General features: G+C 43.7%; 1 protein-coding gene across 6 annotated transcripts in view; it reads left to right on the top strand.

Moving 5' to 3' along the window:
• ADGRF5 (adhesion G protein-coupled receptor F5) overlaps nucleotides 1–19,431 on the top strand; it is a 96,845-nt gene that overhangs the window by 71,845 nt on the left and 5,569 nt on the right. For 4 of the 6 annotated variants that reach the window (XM_049653766.1, XM_049653768.1, XM_049653767.1 and 1 more), the window contains exons 11-18: nucleotides 5,235–5,405; nucleotides 7,305–7,424; nucleotides 7,578–7,787; nucleotides 9,811–10,023; nucleotides 11,799–11,954; nucleotides 13,773–13,981; nucleotides 15,994–16,173; nucleotides 17,956–19,350. In XM_049653766.1, the coding sequence (XP_049509723.1) occupies nucleotides 5,235–5,405; nucleotides 7,305–7,424; nucleotides 7,578–7,787; nucleotides 9,811–10,023; nucleotides 11,799–11,954; nucleotides 13,773–13,981; nucleotides 15,994–16,173; nucleotides 17,956–19,350 (2,654 nt within the window). The remainder of the gene's footprint in view (nucleotides 1–5,234; nucleotides 5,406–7,304; nucleotides 7,425–7,577; nucleotides 7,788–9,810; nucleotides 10,024–11,798; nucleotides 11,955–13,772; nucleotides 13,982–15,993; nucleotides 16,174–17,955; nucleotides 19,351–19,431) is intronic. The other 2 variants (XM_049653771.1, XM_049653770.1) reach the window with 1 other exon arrangement.

The following is a 19,431-nucleotide window of genomic DNA, read 5'->3' as shown; positions in this document are numbered from 1 at the left end:
AAAAGTACTAGGATTAATGCCAGCTCCAGCTTCGCTATTCTAGAACATTCCAAAAATATATGCATATAACTGTCATGCTTGGGTTGTAGACAAGATCCTGGCAGAGAACACCTGATGACTTTGGACCATAGTATCTCCCACTTGTAAAAAAGTCTGTCCCACCTTTTTCTCCTCTTCATCTTAGCAAAGAACTAAGGATGAGGTCACTGGCTTTGCTTTGGAGCCTGACTTGGAATTTCTCTTTTCTGTGTCTCTTCTCCTGGTGTCTGTCCTTCTCATGCCTCCACCTCTGTATTCAGATCCTTCGGTATTACCTAATTCTGTCTCTCTCTCTCTTTTTAAAATCTCTCTGTGTAGACCTGTGTGTCTCTCAATTGTTCCATGTCAATTTCTGATCCCTTACACAGACCCTGTTTTGTATAACACTTTATGATTAACCAGTTTTGAAAATCTGTTATCACTTTTAATCGTATTTAACCTTGATCACACACTTGACACTGGCTTTTTTTGCCTCCAATTTGCAAATAAGGAAATTGAGGTCTACAATGACTTATTCAAGTTTGTCACAATAGGAAAGAAAGAAAGAAAGAAAGAAAGAAAGAAAGAAAGAAAGAAAGAAAAGAAAGAGAAAGAAAAGGAAGAAAGAAAGAAAGAAAGAAAGAAAAAGGAAAGAAAGAAAGAAAGAAAAGAAAGAAAGAAGGAAAGAGAAAGAAAGAAAGAAAGAAAGAAAGAAAAAAAGAAAGAGAGAAAGAAAGAAAGAAAGAAAGAAAAGAAAGAAAGAAAGAAAGAAAGAAAGAAAGAAAGAAAGAAAGGAAAAGATTCACCTCAGGTCTGATTTCACAAGACCAGTGTTTGCCTTGGCAAAACTATTTTTCCCATGCCTGATGAGCCAGTGCTGGAGTCGGCTGATCTGGCAGAGTTTGTTCTGAAGCAGAAGATTGCTTGTTGTCTAGAAACTTCATGTAACAAGATCCAGTCCTTCCCTTAAGAAATGACAGTTTTATGTATTCCTTTTTAAACTAAAAAAAACCATTAAAGTAAAATGTGGTTTTACCCATCAGCGTGGCAAGGCTCTATTTTACAAAGCCTTTGCTACCAGACGATATTGTTATAAAAAAAAAGACAGAACGATGATGAATTTCCATGCACCTTTTCCTGAGCACATCTATTTGCAAAGCACATTTCACCTGCCCCATTTGTATTTCACTTTAAATACTCCCAAGAATGGGAAAGGCATCTGGTAACTGCTGAAAATGTTGACACATGATACATTTAGTCACTTCCTTGATTTTTCAGGAAGAGGAGGTGTAGGCAGGCACCCTGGAGGAATTGCCAGATGGGAGAAAGACCTTGCAAAGTTCCCTTGGTACTGACTTCATAAGCTTTCAACTCTGAGAGGTGAAAAACCTTGCCCTCTGGCAGAGGAACCAGGAAGCCTGTAGTACAGATGCACAGGGACCTCTCTGTGGCCGCCACTGCTTCAGACATTCCTAATACCCAGTGCCGGTCCGACTGCAGAACAATGGCTTTCCTGCCACGGGGCTGGCCACCTGGGGACCTGTACCGTCTGTTCTCTGATGAACTTAGCCTCTGCCCCCAGCACCTTGCCTTCCTCCCTGTGCCCCACTCCTGAAGTTCTCTCTCTCTTTCTCTCTCTCTCTGTCTCTCTCTCCAAATTCCACGAGGTCGTCAGCACCCATCTGTCAAGGTCAGTAGGAAACAGGCAAGCAAAATAATTCACTGGAACGCAGGTGGGACTGAAAGTACTGCCTCACGTCAGAAACAGGTGCATTTCATTTTCAAAACCCAAGGGATAAGACAGCAAGACAGTGATCAGCCTGGTAGAATTTCTAGCGTTAAGAAGGTGGTCTTCGTAGAACGCGGAGGGCTTTTTGGAGCTTTTCAACTCATCAGGCAGCAACTGATGATATAAATGGTAACGGTACAGAGGTAAGAGCATCAGTACTGCTCCTGCCGCTGGTAATAGTAAAGGTACTCACAGTTATTATTATCAGTGCAGCGTCTAGTCTGCCTATATGGCCTGCATGGAAACAGATTGACAGGCTGGGGGAAGTGACGAGCAACAGACTTGGTAGCCTCCCTGTGGCTCTTATGTGGTGTGATGACAAAAAACAACGGAGCCATGGGGCGCGTGGGTGGCTCAGTCGGTTGAGCGTCCAACCTCAGCTCAGTCATGATCTCGCCGCTTGTGAGTTCGAGCCCCGCGTCGGACTCTGGGCTGACAGCTTGGAGCCTGGAGCCCCCCTTCCGATTCTGTGTCTCCCTCTGTCTCTGCCCTTCCCCTGCTCGCACTCTGTCTCTCCATCTCGCAAAAATAAATGAACATTAAAAAAAAATGGGAGCCTTAATTCCCTCCTGGCTCACAAGTTACAGCTGTTCCCAAATGAGTTCATAAACTTCTTCATGGCCCTGCCTACCACATCCAGTGGCCCATCACCATGCGGAGTATTTAGAAAAAAACTGAATCTTTATAGGAGGGTGCCAGCTCCCTCTTGGCTGACAGACATTGGATGACATTAGAGGGAACAGCTTTAAACTCCACCACAGTCCCCTTTCCTGTGTCTTTTCTTCTGATTGCTCTGCTGAAATGTTTAAGCATATATTATTCTGTGTGCTTGTGTGCTGTCCCAAATGGATTTTATTTGGGGTCGTGTGTTTTGTTTGTGTCGTTTTGTTTTGTTTTGTTTTCGCACCCAAACAGGGCATCAGTGAGAGAGAAAGAAGGGAGACTGGTTGTTTTTCTTTACTGAGTAGAAACCAGTCTTGTGGCTTTGGAGTCCCTTCATGACGTGCCACTGGAGGTAGGCTGGCTTCAGGGTCTGAGGCAAGACCTATGTAGGGAAGCAGCTGAAAGTAGCAGATAGCATCATGGGTGGCTGTGCTCTCCGTTCCTCTGCACGTGGGGTCACCCCAGGTGTCTGTGAAAAAGACCAGCTGTCAGGGCTCTACCCTAGAGCAATCGTGTCAGGATCTCTGGGTTTGGGATCCAGGCAGTGGCATCTTTTCTTGAATTTTGCAGGAACTTTTGTTGGGCATAGGGGAGTGAGGACCGTGTCTTTAGCCTAGTTCCTCATTTTGCACACGAGAAACGGAGGCTTTCTGTGTGCTGCCCCGTGTCTCCCCGAGAGTAGCAAGGGATGCCCCATCTCACCAACTACTCTTTCGCCTCCATGTTTCTCTATGTGTTCCTACGGATGCCATGGACAAATCCGATTTTATTTTATTTTATTTTATTTTTATCTTATTTATTTTATAAATATTTTATTTATTTATTTTATTTTATTTTTATTTTATTTTATTTTATTTTTAATTTTTTTCATGTTTTTTAAATTTATTTTTGAGACAGAGCATGAGCAGGAGAGGGGCAGAGAGAGAGAGGGAGACACAGAGTCCAAAGCCAGGCTCCGGGCTCCGAGCTGTCAGCACAGAGCCCGACGTGGGGCTCAAACTCACAAACCGGGAGATCATGACCTGAGCCGAAGTCGGACGCTTAACCGACTGAGCCCCTCAAATCCGATTTTCAATAGTGATTCCTCTGTTTGTGGGAAAGCCCACAGAATTGAGTACAAGAAAAAGGGAGAACTTGAGCCAAGCCGTCTGTCCTGAAAAAATCCTCCTTATGACCCGTGCTCTCCAGGACGATTATAACCTACTCCCGAAAAGCTGCAATCCCGTCTCTGCCGCGTGCCCTCTTCCTGACGCCAGGCAAGTCGGGTCACCTCACTGATCGCACTTTCATCTGTTAAATGGTGATGACGCTACCCATTTTTACAAAACTTTGTGGATGTTTGCAGTATGTAAGACAGTTCTGAGATGTTTCAGAGGAATAAGCCAGAAGATGTTTACAACTGAGTGGGAGTGGAATGTGAGGAAATGCAAGTAATTAAAGATGGCTTTAAGACCTTTAATTCTGGGAGCTGCCAATGGCAAGAGAAGAAACAGAAAATGTGCAGGTTTTGTCCAGGAGAAGAAAGGTCAGCTCTTAACTGAACATGTTGAGTTGGTGTTACCTAAGATGTGAAATCGATGCTTGGGAATCTGTTTCTAGAGTTTCCAACAAGAGCGTTTCTCTTACAGATAGAGTCAGGAGCCATCCACATGTAGAATCTAAAATAGGAATCGTGGGCTTGCATAGATCTGAGGGTTGATGTGAAAGAACAGGAGGGAAAATTCAAGTCACAAGGGAGGGGGAAAAAGATAAAGGATGGAATGAGGTCCTGGGAGAGTTGGGAGAAGGGAGTTTTCAAGGGCCAAGTGGAGAGGTGAGCCTTAGAGCTGACGCTTGTGCCTCTGAGCTTGGAGCTAATCCAATCAAGTGGGGGAAGATGGAGATCGGTTTGGAGTTCGGAACATTTGGGGGACTGGGGGTGAAAGCTGGTTATGTATTAATCAGAGTATTTCAAACATCAGTGGTCATCCAACCAAGGCTGGAAAAGATGCATTTATGCTGGAGCTTATCAGAAAGCTTATCGTTTTCCTTGGTTGTTGGAAGATTGGACAGTATTTGAAGAAGCCTGATGAGGATGTGGTGGTAGGCAGGGTTGGAGGAGAGGGATGGAAGGAGGGAGGGAGTTAGAGAGTCGTTAACAGGAAGTAAAGATGGAGAGAGAGAGAGTGCAAACCAGGGAGGGACAGAGAGAGAAGGAGACACGGAATCCGAAGCAGGTTCCGACCTGTCAGCTGGACACAGGGCTCGAACCCACAAACCATGAGATCGTGACCTGAGCTGAAGTCAGACGCTTAACCAACTGAGCCACCCAGGTGCCTCAGGCAGAGGAGGTATTTTGAAGGGGAAACAGCTGGTAACCTGAGAAAGCATGAAGTCGCAACTTCCACGGAAACATACAGACTCCTAAGAGGGTACACGTCATGATGAAACATTTCTCCAATGAGACAAATATCACAGGCTCTAGGCTTCTTTCTCCTTTCAATAATAATAGTCTAAATAATCTGACATCTTTTTTCCTTGCCGTTGAAATCATATCCAAACACCTTGCTTCTCTCTCTCTGCCCAGAGCAGTCTAGTGACTTTCTCAACACTACCCTGCTAGTAAGTGGTCACCACCGTAACAATCCTCCTTCTCCAAAAAGAAGAAAGCTGACTTAAATAATAACTCCTCGGCACTGATTTGGCCTCTTTGCTCCTAAATCAAATAGTCGCCCAGCGATGATAACAAAACAAACAAACAAACAAAATGCTTGTGTCGCTGCAGGAAACTCTGAAACAGACACAGATTCCGGCTGCAGCAGATACACCCTCAAGGCCGACGGGAGACAGTGTCCAAGCAGACTGGGTGGAATGAGGGTCACCTATGTGTGTGAGTTCATCAGCGAGCACGGAGCCAGAGGCAGTAAGAGCATAGAAGTGACATTCACCTCTGTGGGTAAGGACTCCTTCACTAGGATATTTGGCTTTGCACCTCAAGCCAAGGGCCATCAATCCCCTGGGAATATCGAGGAGCAATCAAGCAGGGCCTCCCCTGGTAGTGGGGGTGTGGTTGGGGTAAATCACTAATGGGAGACAGAAGAGGATTTCCCTGCCTACCATTTAAATGCAGATGAAGTCATGTTTTCACTCTTACGTGAAAGTGAAACTTTGGAAACTTAACAAAGACCATGGGGAAAGGGAAGGGAAGGGGCAAAAACAGTTTCAAACAGAGAGGGAGGGAGGCAAACCATAAGAGATTCTTAAATACAGACAACAAACTGAGGGTTGATGGGGGGGCGGGTATGGGGAGAAGGGAAAATGGGTGATGGGCGTTGGGGAGGGCACCTTGTTGGGATGAGCACTGGGTGTCGTACGTAAGCGATGAGTCATGGGAATCTCCTCCCGAAACCAAGAGCACGCCGTATACACCGTATGTTAGCTAACTTGACAATAAGTTATATTTAAAAAAAATAAAAACTAAATAAATTCAGATGGAGTCTTTAAAAGAAAGGAGGAAGGGGCTGTGAAGACATGGTTGCAGGGAAGGCCAAGGCCTGCATCGTCCTGATAAAGCAGGAAGTGAACTGGGAAATACAGTTTCAGGCTTGGATTAGTTCTGTTTAATCACTGAATTTCTAATGAGGGTAGCGCCCCTAATTTTCCCCTTTCCCCCCATAATCCTATCCTCCCTCTCTTCCAGTAGCCTGGCTCACTGCCTACCACCCTTCACCTGCTCTGGCATCCTTCTCTCCCACTCCACCTGTTCTAGAGAGGATGTTGCAGAAAGCTTTAAAAATCTGATACTTTGTGGTTATTTTACAGTTGTCATGAGTCGTTTTTAGCCTTTTGACTGGGTTAAGCCTCTTAAAAGTGTCATTTCTTCTCCCCATACAATAAAACGTGATAACTTCACCCCTATCTGCAAAAAAAGGGGCGGTCAAACTTGTTTTTCCACCCATCTCACAAACACACACACACACACACACACACACACACACACACAAACCCGAAAAACTACTTAGGTCAATCATCAGACCCCTTTGAACAATTTGGAGAAAAGTTCATATGAACAATACTTATTAGTCTCATTCACATTTTCTGCTCTTATGACTTAGCATTTTTACAAAGATCAAGACTATGTTTATCTGAAAACATTACTGCCATGGATGAGTTCGGGGGTCTTTTGAGCAATGATTTGCAATTGTCTATAGTGGGAGCAGTTATACACTTCCAGTTTTGACTCGGAGTTGTGTTGATTATGTGGGGTTCAGGCTGTCTTAGAAACGTATTTAGACTTCACGGAAAACCACTGGTCCGGTAGTTTGGACCTCACCTGAGAATCAAGAGGAACAGATTCATGGTTCCGTGGATCCATGGTTCCTACCTTTCCATTCTCAGAAACCGCCAAACTGTAGAAAGGCATCTCTTCCTGAGATCCCTACAGCCAATGAGGGCAGGGGGAGGGACACAGCAATCCATGCTTATGGAACTGAGGGACTGTACCTGAACGTTGGGATCCCAGCTTCTAAAGGGCACAATGGGGAGCCCTGATTTCTTTTGATTGTGACCAAGAGTAAGATTTTACACTGATTGAAAAAGGAAGCTGGCATCAGTGGGCTCAAGGCATGAAACTGTTCGCTTATAGAAGATCAAAGTGAATGGCATTTTGAAATGTCAATGACACGCTCAAAGAGGAGTGGAAAGAGAGAAGCAGGGGCAAACACAGTGGAATGTTCATGTAAGCTCTTACATTTGTTAAGGGTCCGGTTAACATTTTTGTTGAAGAATTCCTCATGAACACATGGGTTAAGTCAACACCCCTAAGTTTGCAACCTTTTGCCCTGCTGATCATCAGGAAATAATTCCAGCCACAATGGGAAAGTGCACGAGCTCCTAAGGCATGTGATGGAAATGAGTACAGTTCAGAGCACCACCGGGAACAGCCTAGAAACCAGTAAAGCCCAGGAACAGCAAGGTACCAGTCCCGCATTGACACAAGTAGAGTGAGGACGGCCCACACTTTCTGTCTCTGTCTGAAATTTCACTCGCGTGTCAATGTCACCAGCAAGACTAAACATTGTGCCTGTTGTTGGTTTTTCTTTTGTCTGTTTTGTTTGCATTCTTTCAGCCAACCTAACAATAACCCCGGACCCAATTTCTGTTTCTGAGGGGCAAAACTTTTCCATAAAGTGCATCAGCGATGTGAGTAACTATGATGAGGTATACTGGAACACTTCTGCTGGAATTAAAATATACCCAAAGTTTTATACCACGAAGAGGTATGCTGATGGAGCAGAGTCAGTACTCACAGTGAAGACCGTGACCCGGGAGTGGAATGGTGAGTGAAAGACCCTGGACCCCACTCTGCTGCCGGGACCCCCGGAAACACCCTATGAGAGGCCCCTGGAGGGCCTATGTCATCACATTTCATGCAAGAGCACTTTAGGGGAAGATGTCACTATCTCCATTTTACAGATGTGGAAACTGAGGCTCAGAGAGATTCACAAATACACCTAGGCTTCTACATCTTAAGTTGCAGAGACAGGATTGGAACTCGTCTCCAATTCAAGAGCCTGTGCTCTTGCCATGAAGTTAAGAGGACTGCTTTTAAAAGTAGTTTCCCCAGACTTTTAGAGTTTTTCACCCAATCATGATGTAAAAAAAAAAAAAAAATCTAGGTAAAGGATTTATATGCCTGGTTCCAAAGAAGGGAGCATTTTTATTTCCTATTTATCGCTACACATTATTCATGTTGGAAAGAAATGCAAATATTTGGAGGGGAAAAAAGAGAATTTGATAGAATGGATGTAATAATAGCTGACATTTAATGAGTCCTTAGTATGTGATAGGCACAGTGCTAAGTATTTAAGTGGGTTAGTTCAATTAAAACAATAAACCTAGAGGATAGTGGTATTAGTGTCCCCATTTTAAAGATGAAGGAACTGAGGCCCAGTGAGTATAAGTAAAATACCCAAGGTTATACCTCTGATAAATGGCAGATCCAGGGTGAAACTGAGACTGTCTGGCTCCAGTGGCCAACTCTTTGTTGACCGCTCTACTCTGAAGCCTTTCATTAACCATAAAGTTAATCAGTCCAGGTCCTCCAAGTCCCAGGTCATCTCTATTTGTCCATATAAGGCCTGGGCAACATCGTAGAAAGAGCTAGTCATTGTTTGGTTGGCCTTGGTAGAATACAGTCAGGAAATGGGAGTATTTTTCTCTCACGCTGGACTTATATCTACTCTGTCCAACTGCTCGTTCCTACTGAGAAGCCGTAACTGAGAAGAAGCTATAGCTTTTCCAGTCACATAAACTATTTAGCAGTCCTATACTCAGGTACTAAAAAAAAAAAAAATCTATTGTCGTCTGAACTGACTACACTTTTATTTTATGTTGAATTTAAGCTTCCCTTCCTCCCAACAGAAATTGAAAGGGGTTTGTTCTCAGTCTTTGTTCTAGCTGTTTTTTCCTCTGGCCAGTTGCTGCTCTGGCCACCCCAGAGTTGGGGCAAAGAGAGGGAATGTAAAGAAAATCAAAGGGTCTTACTGAGCTATAGGTACTGTTATAATCTTCCTGCACTGTCTTCATGGCACCTGTTCAGGTGGTGGTTCATCCTCTGATGGGCTCTGCCATAAAGTCCACTGGGAAAAGATCCTCTCCAGAAGCTCAACCCAAGTACTGTGCACAGTCTATTCTGCCTCACCAAGCACAGGGTCACAGGCTACTCCTGCTGTAGCCTTCCTTCTGTACTCTGGCAAAGCCAGCCAGCCTCTCATCGTTAGACTTTTCTAGATAGGAGTCAGGCATCATACATCTAACTCCAGAGCCCACAGATGAAGCTCCCTCAAGAATTTTAGCCTACCCCTGCCCCTCCCACACTCTTTAATGGCGTCATGGTGCCCTGGAACCTGAGGAAACCACTCACTCAGAGATGGGGAGAGGAGACATCACAACACCTCAGTGCTCCATCTGGCTGACAACTCCCCTCAAAGAACACCCCATCTCAGCACACGCCAAAACTCCCATCTTTCCCCCTGGGTTAATAAAAGAACTTTGGGAGTAGGTATTGGGAAAGAACCTGGCTTCAAATGCAATTCCACAGCCAACGGGCTGTATAACTTTGGATAAGCCACTTAATTTTATTTGGAGTTTTATGTAGGCTATTGGTTGGTCCTTCAAATACATAGAGAACCCAGGAGGAGAGGTGATCAAACATTCCCTTGTCCAATGTCCAGAGGAAGGTATGATGTGCCCTTGCCCATGCTTGACAGGGAAATTTAATCCTCTTCTTAACCTTCCCAGCAAACGCTATTTTGGAGCAGTGACTACACTCCATCTCATTTTTGTTTCCTTCTACTCAGGAACCTATCATTGCATATTTAGATATAAGAATTCATACAGTGTCGCTACAAAAGATGTGACTGTTTACCCGCTGCCTCTGGAGCCAAACATCATGGTTGATCCCTTGGAAGCTACAATTCCATGTAAAGGTTCCCATCACTTCAAGTGTTGCATTCAGGAGAATGAAGACTACAAAGTCACTTTCCAAATGGATTCCCTATCCTTTCTTGCAGGTAAGACAGTAATTGCTGCATTGTGAGGCACACCTCCTTCATGTGGAGTCTAAACATCTCATCTTAAAAGAGAGGTAAAGAGATATGAAGACTGCATCAGAGACAGAACGTAACAGAGAGAACCCCACAAAACTTTAATACCTTCTGTTTTGCTGTGTGACCCATGGCTTGTTGGTTTGTGGCAAAATCTTTAGGGTCTGTGAGGGTGAATGAAGCCCATTGGTTTTACTGGGAGCTGTCGCAGACAGTGCTAGAATACTTTCACAGGCCTTCTACTTCCTCAGTACATCAGACTAGAAATTCTGGTAGTCCCTCCCCCCACGCTATGAATCAGCATGCTTCAAAAGTACCTCAAAAATCCTTTTAACTATGCACAGTTGAGCATTCAAGAAAGTAAGAGGCCAAGAGCATAAAGAAAAAAAAAATAGAAATGTTTTAGTACTTCTGGGCCTTCTCTGAAGGCATCTGCCAGTGTCAGAAATGCAGCACCTTGGGTTTTAAGGCTCTGAAGGACATTCCGGAAAAGGCCTTACTCTCTAGGCAGTATCTTAAGGCACCCTATATCACCAGCACAATGTCAGAACCCTCAAAGGGTGAGATGCTCACTCAGTAAGAGGATAAGCAGAAAAACAAAATTTGTCTGCCAGAGTTAAGAGCTTAGCCTCATTTCTGGGTGGGCAAAAATTTCCCCTAAGAATTATAACTGTCTTGCCCCCACTCAGGTTTGGGGTTTGAATTTATACTACCTATGGGGTCCAGGAATTCCACACTGAAGAGTGACTAATTTAAAGTGGCCTACTGGTAGCACCCAATGGTACCTGCCAAAAAAATGCAAATCTTCTAAGGTAGGATGTACCCTCAATCCATGGACCTCAGGATTCCTACAGATTAAGGTCAACCAAATCCAACCCCAAATCTCAACCCCAAATCTCACAACCCCAAATCTCAAAACACAGACACCTTCTTGAAGGATTTACAAGCTCAATTCATTCATTCGTTGAACAACTATTCATAGAGACATGCCCAATGCAAAACACTATAGTAGTCAATTAAAAGAAGACAAAAGAAGGTGGGGCACATATATTAACATCTAGCTGGAAGCGTTCATGTCAAAAAAGACAATGGATATAGCATTACATTTCTAAAATGAGCAACTCAGATCAAAAGAACACTAGAAGTTCAGAAAAGCAGGACCCAATTAAGATGAGAATTTAGAGAAGGCTGTATGGTAGGAGGGTCTAGAATCAATCTGCATACTGAAGTATTTAAACATTTCAACATTCTATGTTTAACATGCGTGCATTCAAGGCTCTCTGTGTGCCAAATACTCAGCTAGGCATTGGGAGATGCAATGATAAGTAAGACCAGATACCTTCTCTCCAAGACTTTATGGTCTAATGGAGGAGACTGGTCCATAAAGAGGTGATTCTAAACCAATGTGGTAAAGGCAAGACAGAATAAATGCACAGGACATGCTGGGATTTGGACAGGCAGAAGGAGGAGAGAGAAGCTGAAAGGCATTCTGATTGTCCAAACTGTATGGGCACAGATTTGGAGTCATGAATGGTAGAGGTAAAGGTGAGGTGAACACAGTGTAAATATGGGCTGACTTACTTCTATGCTAGAGGCATTTTTAAACCCATATCAAAAAATGAATGTGGCACATTCCTTGGAAAAGTCTGGACACACATATCCATATTGGATTACCTGAAAAAAAAAATGTGTGCTTTGGAGACTCATCTTGTGACTTAATTCTTTCTATAATTCTATCTCAGAAAAAGAAGTTAATGGAAAGCAAGTGTGCTACAAATATAATTTCATGGCAAGCTCAGTTTCCCGGTGTCCAAAAAAGTTCAACATATTTTGTCACTTTACCAATGCTGCTAATAATTCAGTCCAGAGCCCCTCTATGAAGCTTAACCTGGTTCCTGGTAAGAGCATTTTAAATTATTTTAAAACATTATAGTCATGAGCAAGGTATTCATTTAGTCATTCATTCCTTCATTCATCCATTCAATAAATATGTATTAAGCACCTTCATGGGGCAGGCCTTGGGCTAAGGGTGGGGGATTTGAAAAGAACTAAGCCATGTTGACTGGCCTCAGGCATAGGGAAAAGATGGATGTGATAAAAAATGTTATTACATCTAACGCAGTAAGGGCTGAACTCGAGATGCTGTGGGCAGTACAAAGAGGCTTCCAGGTTTAACTCTCCTAGTGATGGTAGGGAGCAAACAATCAAGAAAACCTTGTGGACGAAGCCCTATTCAGTGGAGTCTGGGAGGCTAAGCACTGTACTGGGAAGTACACAGTATCTTTGAACTTTCAGCAAAGGAAAAGTGTCCCTATTAGGGCTACATGAAAAGAATCAATCTAAAAAATAGGCAACGATCTTTGTCATCCTTTGTCATCACTGGGCCAATATCACCCCACGTATTTTCAAGGTTGAAGGTCATGGTTTGTGGCCATTTCTGTAATGGCCCATGACCAAGAGCTCTCCTCAGGAGCATCAGAGAGGCAAGTGAATAAAGGATGGTCCTGGGCTTCTGCAAGAAGCAATCCCCTCCCCCAGAACCCTTCTCTGTAATAGCACCTCTGATATCCAAGGGATTCATAGCTCTATCACGAATCATGTTTGGGTTTACTTAGTGATTTGTGGTCATTTTCACGTGTATTGGTGACTGAGCCCTGGACATCAAAGTAGGAATTTAGAATTCCCCATCTCTCTGAGTCACTGTCCCCTGACCCTACTAAGCACACCTCTTCTTGGGGGGGTAACCAAGGCCACTTCTTCACCGTCCCCCATGCCGCATCTTCACCCAGGCATTGACGTTTTATTGACTTATCTTTGTTCTTCTCCTCTTTCCTCATCCCAGGTGTGATTCCACTTCCTTTTCCTAGTAGAAACTACTTAGTATTTCAAGATTTTATACAATGACTGAGAACTTAATGCTAAATTTGTAAGTTCGTGAGAAAGGGATCTGCTCATCAGAGAATCAAGGTCCCCTGGAGATTAGAGGTTCTTCAACAAATGTCATTTTCCCATGCAAGTCTGGTCTTAAGTAGACACGAAATGGAGTCACCACTAAGGGAAGCCAGAAGGAACAAATGTTTACAAATATTGCTTAGAATATTCAGGTCACGGGTGCCTGGAATTCCGACCATTAATTACATATTTGAATTAAGACAGTGCCTCTCAACCTTGACTGCACACTGGAATCACCGGGGAAAGTTAAAAAACTGCCAATGTCTAAATCCCAGCCCAAGAGCTTCCTATATTTGAGCAGGGGTAAGACTGGACATTGGTATTTTCCAAGATCCCCAGGTGATTCTAATATGCCAAAGTTGAGAATCCCTTGGATTAGGCATTATGTTCCTGAAGATTCCTAGTAACTTGATTATCTCTTATCTAGATGAGCACACATTAAGCTCTCATTTTTCCATGCTTTAGATTTTACAGGCAGCGGAGAGAAGATTCCTGCGGACTGGAGATGGTGATGAGGCACAGAGGAAATAAGTTCTGTTAGGAAAAGCAAGTGCAGATTAAAGTCAGATTTGTGTTGAAAGCACAAAGAGGGGTTTTGAAAAGTCAGGTGCAAAATAAAAAAGTGGGTAACTCTGAAAAGGTCATTGAAAGCAAAGAAAAAAATGAATTCCAACATCAATATTCTACCTAGGCCTGACCCTATTTCGGCTATCTTTTCTCCTCCTTTTCAAACAGTCCCTTTTATTTCCATGTTCCTAATGCAGGAGAGAACATCATGTGCCAAGATCCAATAATAGGTGTTGGGGAGCCTGGGAAAGTCATCCAGAAACTGTGCCAGTTCTCAAGTGTTCCCAGCAGCCCTGGAAGTCCCACTGGTGGGATCATAACGTACAAATGTGTAGGCTCCCAGTGGAAGGTGAAGAAGAATGACTGCATCTCTGCCCCAATAAATAGTCTTCTCCAGCTGGCCAAGGTGATCCTTAAATATTTGACTCCGAGCTCTTGTTGGGGAGATATTTCTAGCTTATCTTATTTCTCAGCAAATGGGCCTTGGGCTGGTTTGTGTTGCTCCCAAAGCGACTTTTACTTGTTTATTTCCAAAGAAGATGCAAACCTAGAAATGCTTTACATTTTTCTTACACACAAATATGGAGACAACAAAATATGCATTCTGCCCTAGGACCAACTGTATACCTTTTTACCTTGACTTCTCAGTGCTTTGTTTTATTACCTCCGAGGTGCAGGTAGAATTATCCTCTCTTACCGATCCCCTTTGAATAATCTTGATATCAAGCAAGTAGCTCTAATCTTATCAGAAAAAGGAGAAACTTAAAAAATAAGGTTCATTGGCGCAAAAAATATATATACTTGGGCTTTATGCTTTTACAGGTCTGAGATTTCCTCAATCATAGAGGGAACCCTATAGTAATGGGAGATGTAACTAGCCTGCCTCTCTTACCTAGAAGAGAGGTTACTGCCATATGGTAGGGAAAAATTTCTTTTCATCAAAATAAATGTGACCTCATACTGAAGTTGCTTAGAGTAGAGACTCCTAAAATGCAAATCCTAATGAATTACAATAAGTCAACATTGATGAGGCTACTCGTAGTTATACTTAGTGGTTATAATTAATGATATCATCAACCAAGTGGTTCCAAATGCTCTCACCATTGGAAGAAGAATTAAGGAAAAGGGGTAATATTGATTTGTGTCTCCTCTGACCATCTTCTGTCTCTTTTCTTGCCTGACACTAAATTCATTAAAATACCTACTAGGCGCAAAGCATTATTGTAGGTGCTATCAGGGTAAAGAGACCAAATCAGAACTTGGTCTCTGATTTTCTAGAGAACATAATCCAGTTGAGTAGTTATATACACACTAATTTTGCTTAGGATAATTGGGAAAGGTCTGCTTGAAAAACTTGGCATCTGATTTGGGCCTTGATGAAGGATACATCAGCGATATAAATTTTCCTAATCAAGAAAGATAGAAACTCCCTGTTGGGCCCTGGTCCCAATTCTAGATACCTAGATACACTTTCAATGGAAAAGGGGCATGTTCGTCTATCATGCTTTATTTGATTTATCCATTCAATATATATTTATGGAATACCTACTATGTGCCAATCTATATGGCTTATGCTATGTGAGGCATTATAGGATATCAGAAGGAATATAACACATTTCATAATATTAAGGAGCTTATAATTTAATTGGAGAGATATTGAAATTAAAACACAAGATGACATTGTCACAAACAGAAATGTCACAAATGTAAAGTATGTAAAATAACAAACACTTTTGCATTCAGAGGAAGAAACTCCCTTAGTTTGGAATACTCATCAAAGTTCTTTCTGGAGGAGGTAGAATTTGAAATCTTTAATTATAAGTAGTTTAATTAATTGTGTCATTATAATATAGGTAGTTGGCTAATTAGAAAACAGAAGTGTGATCACTATAGATAGGGTGACCATATAATTTATCATCCGAACCAGGATGCATTTTGAAAACAAAAGAGGGCACTAGTAATCATTACACTGGGACAGCAGATATAAAACAGAACTGTCCCAGGAAAATTGGGATGGACAGTCACCTCTCCAATGGCCAGCAAGGTAAGCGATGAGAAAAAGCAGAGTGGCAACGTGGCTTCCATACAGACCACCAAGTGACGATTTACTCAATTTTAATCTAGTTGTCTAGCAATCACATCTACTCTCCTTTTTTTAAAAAAAACTAGCCATCAGATTAACATGCGTTTTACTGTTCCCTTTCTATGTGTGAGGACTTACGTGATATTCTAGTCTGAATGGCACACAGATTAAATTAAGAGATAAGTAAATTACCTTATAGGATGTACTTCTAGGAATGGAGAAAAGGAAACCACGGATGTAAGAGATTTTCATCATGGATGATAGATCAGCAGGATTTGATGACCAGACCAACCGGCAAGTTTTCCCTTTGTCTGTGTTGGCTTTTGTTTTACTAGGCTTTGATCAAGAGCCCCTATCAGGATGCGAAACTCCCGACGTACCTAAAGGATCTTTCTGTTAGCACAGGCAAGGTGAAACACGAAGTCAGCTCATTTCCTGGGAGCCTGGGAGCCATCATTAACATCCTTGATTTGCTCTCAACGGTTCCAACCCAAGTGAATTCAGAAATGATGACGGTGAGTTTGTCTGGGGCCTTACAGGAGCTTTGGGTCTCATCTTTTCACCCCCTGGGACGTGTAGTCAAGAAACATAACTACCCCTCCCCCACTGCAGCCCCTTCTTTGTCTTCTCCAGAGAAATACACTGGATATTAGGGTCAGGTAGCATGCTCTGCGAGCCGTGGCTGTTAGGGTCACAGAGAGTGTTTCTAGTATTCATTTGGGGAACTTAAGAAGATTTCTTTAGTGAATCCCCATCTTAGTTTCTTCATGATGAATCCGTATCTGCTTCCTAAGAAAACCAGTCATTAAAGGTTTTCAGACTATGTACAAAGTGGGCGTCTCAGCGCTCTAGCACTGAACATGAACTTTGAAGCAGTCAAGGTTCCGAGAGGAAAGAAAATTCACCCAGGATTCAAGTGAAGAGTTCAAATGAAGAGGCTTTAATGAAAAAAAATACTTAAAGAGGTAAAACCAGGGATACAAAAAGGAAAGAATGGAAGACAGTACTACCCTGAGGACTAAAGGGGAAAGGAGGGGAAAGAGCGTAGCTACAGCAGAGGGAGAACTAAGCCTTAGAGGAGGAATCACGAGCGGTAGCAACAGAACCAGCACCACAGATGTGTTGAGGACAGCATGTGTGTAGGGGCGAGGGCGTGGCTGCGGTGGGTAGTGGGAAAATACATTTCCGCCTCTTTCTTCTCCCACCATCCCATCTCCTGCCAGTGCTCCGTGATGTGCAACCCAGCCGGAGGCATCTGGAAAGCAGCTTGGGCAACAAGGGTCCAAGGAGGTTATGTGGACCTCCTGGGGCTACAAGGAGCCCCAGGAGTTGCCACAAACTGGGTGGCTCACCATGACAGGAACTTATTCTCTCACAGATCTCAAAGCTAGCAGTCTGAAATCAAGGTGTCTGCCAGACCACGTTCTTTCTGAAGTCTCCAGTGGGGAGTCTTTCCCTGCCTCCTCCAGCTCCGTGTAGTTCCAGCATTCTTTGGCTTGCAGCTGCCTCATTACACCCTCCGAGTTTGTCTTCACATGGCCTTCTCCTCTTCCCCATTTGTCTTCTCCTCTTCTGTCTCTCAAAAGGATACTTGACATTGGAGTTAGGGCCCACCTAGCTACTCTGGGATGATTTCCTCTCAAGATCCTTAGTTACATCTACAAAGACCCTTCCCCCACAGAAGGTCACATTCACAGGGTCTGGGTATTGGGACAGATTATTCGGGGGGCCACCATTCGACGAACTACAAGGCTCATAGTTTCAGATTGAATGGAAAGAGGCAAAGAAGGGCAAAGAAATTATATTGAGAGAAAGCACAAATGGAAAATGACAAGCCCGAGTTCATGGGAGAGAAAATCATAATGTTCAGGAAAAAAAAAAAAAAAAAGAATGATGCCTTTGCCAACAATTTGGTGCTCAGCATTGGAGAGGGTTTTTTGAAACTATTTTGCCCTTGCCGGTAAACTATCACCCTTTACAGGCTTGGGATTTAAAGGAAAATAAAACCACTAATAAATCTCTCCCAGCCTGCTAAATTGGTCTCAGTGGGTATGTGTTGGGGCTGACTCTTGGTAAATATTTAACAAAGTCTCACAGCCTTGGGGACACATCTTCTGCTAACTCCCTGTCGTAAGAAGGTGGGACACAGGTCCCTACAGCCTGCGAGGCCTCATTTTTCTCTTCTCCTTTCCTCTTACCTGTACCCATGCAACCAGTTTCCAGGGAGATGTTCTTTTTCCTCCCTTTTATGATTGAAAGAATTTGATTGGTCTGACCCCATGCCATGTCAATTACAGCACGTTCTGTCTACGGTTAACACAATTCTCAGCAAGCCCATCTTGAGTACGTGGAAGGTGGTACAACAGCAACAGACCAACCAGAGCTCACAGCTACTGGATTCAGTGGAAAGATTTTCCCGAGCATTACGGCCAGAAGATAGCACTGTTTTGTCCATCAACCAAACTAATGTGCAGATGAGGAGCGTGGTGATAAAACCTGGCCATCCAAAAGCCTACAAACAGAGCTTTGTTTTCTCAGACTCAGACCTGTGGGGTAATGTGGCCATTGAAAACTGCCAGCTGGGAAACCTGCAGCGAGATTCATCTATTGTCACTGTGGCTTTTCCAACTCTCAAAACCATCCTCGCCCAAGATGTTCCAGGAAAGAATTTTGCGAACAGCTTAGTGATGACAACCACCGTCAGCCACAATATAACTTTGCCATTCAGTATCTCAATGACTTTTAAGAACATCAACCCTTCAGGTGCGGTACCGCGATGTGTCTTCTGGAATTTCGACCTTGCCAACCACACAGGGGGGTGGGACAGCAGTGGGTGTTACGTGAACAAAGTCGATGAGGACAGCGTCTCCTGCGTCTGTGACCACCTAACGTCGTTCTCCATCCTCATGTCCCCTGACTCTCCGTACCCTGGTTCTCTCCTGGAAATACTACTGGACATCATTTCCTACATTGGTTTGTGCTTTTCCATCTTGAGTTTGGCAGCCTGTCTAGTCGTGGAAGCCGTGGTGTGGAAATCAGTGACCAAGAACCGGACTTCCTATATGCGCCACATCTGCATAGTGAACATCGCCGCCTCCCTTCTGGTGGCTGACAGCTGGTTCATTGTAGCCGCTGCCATTCATAACCATTATCACCCACTCAACGAGACAGCCTGTGTGGCCGCCACCTTCTTTATCCACTTTTTCTACCTCAGTGTCTTTTTCTGGATGCTGACTCTGGGCCTCATGCTCTTTTACCGCCTGGTTTTCATCCTGCATGACACAAGCAAGTCCATTCAGAAGACTATTGCCTTTTCTCTTGGCTATGGCTGCCCTCTGGTCATCTCGGTCATCACAGTGGGGGCCACCCAGCCCCAAGAAGTCTACACGAGGAAGAATGCCTGCTGGCTCAACTGGGAGGATACCAAGGCCCTGCTGGCCTTCGTCATCCCAGCACTGATCATCGTGGTGGTGAACATGACCATCACGATTGTGGTCATCTCCAAGATCCTGAGACCTTCCATCGGGGACAAGCCAAGCAAGCAGGAGAAGAGTAGTCTGTTTCAGATCAGCAAGAGCATTGGGGTCCTCACGCCGCTCTTGGGGCTCACCTGGGGATTTGGTCTTGCCACTGTGTTCCAAGGAAGCAATGCTGTGTTCCATATCATATTCACTCTCCTCAATGCCTTTCAGGTAAGTTCCACTCTACAGGGCTCTCAGGAAGTATCTGTCCTGGTGGGACAAATTAATGATAGCAACACAAACAGGGGTAGG

The sequence above is a fragment of the Panthera uncia genome, assembly GCF_023721935.1.
Source record: "Panthera uncia isolate 11264 chromosome B2 unlocalized genomic scaffold, Puncia_PCG_1.0 HiC_scaffold_24, whole genome shotgun sequence".
Taxonomy (NCBI): domain Eukaryota; kingdom Metazoa; phylum Chordata; class Mammalia; order Carnivora; family Felidae; genus Panthera; species Panthera uncia.
This window is presented reverse-complemented; position numbering and strand designations above follow the sequence as displayed.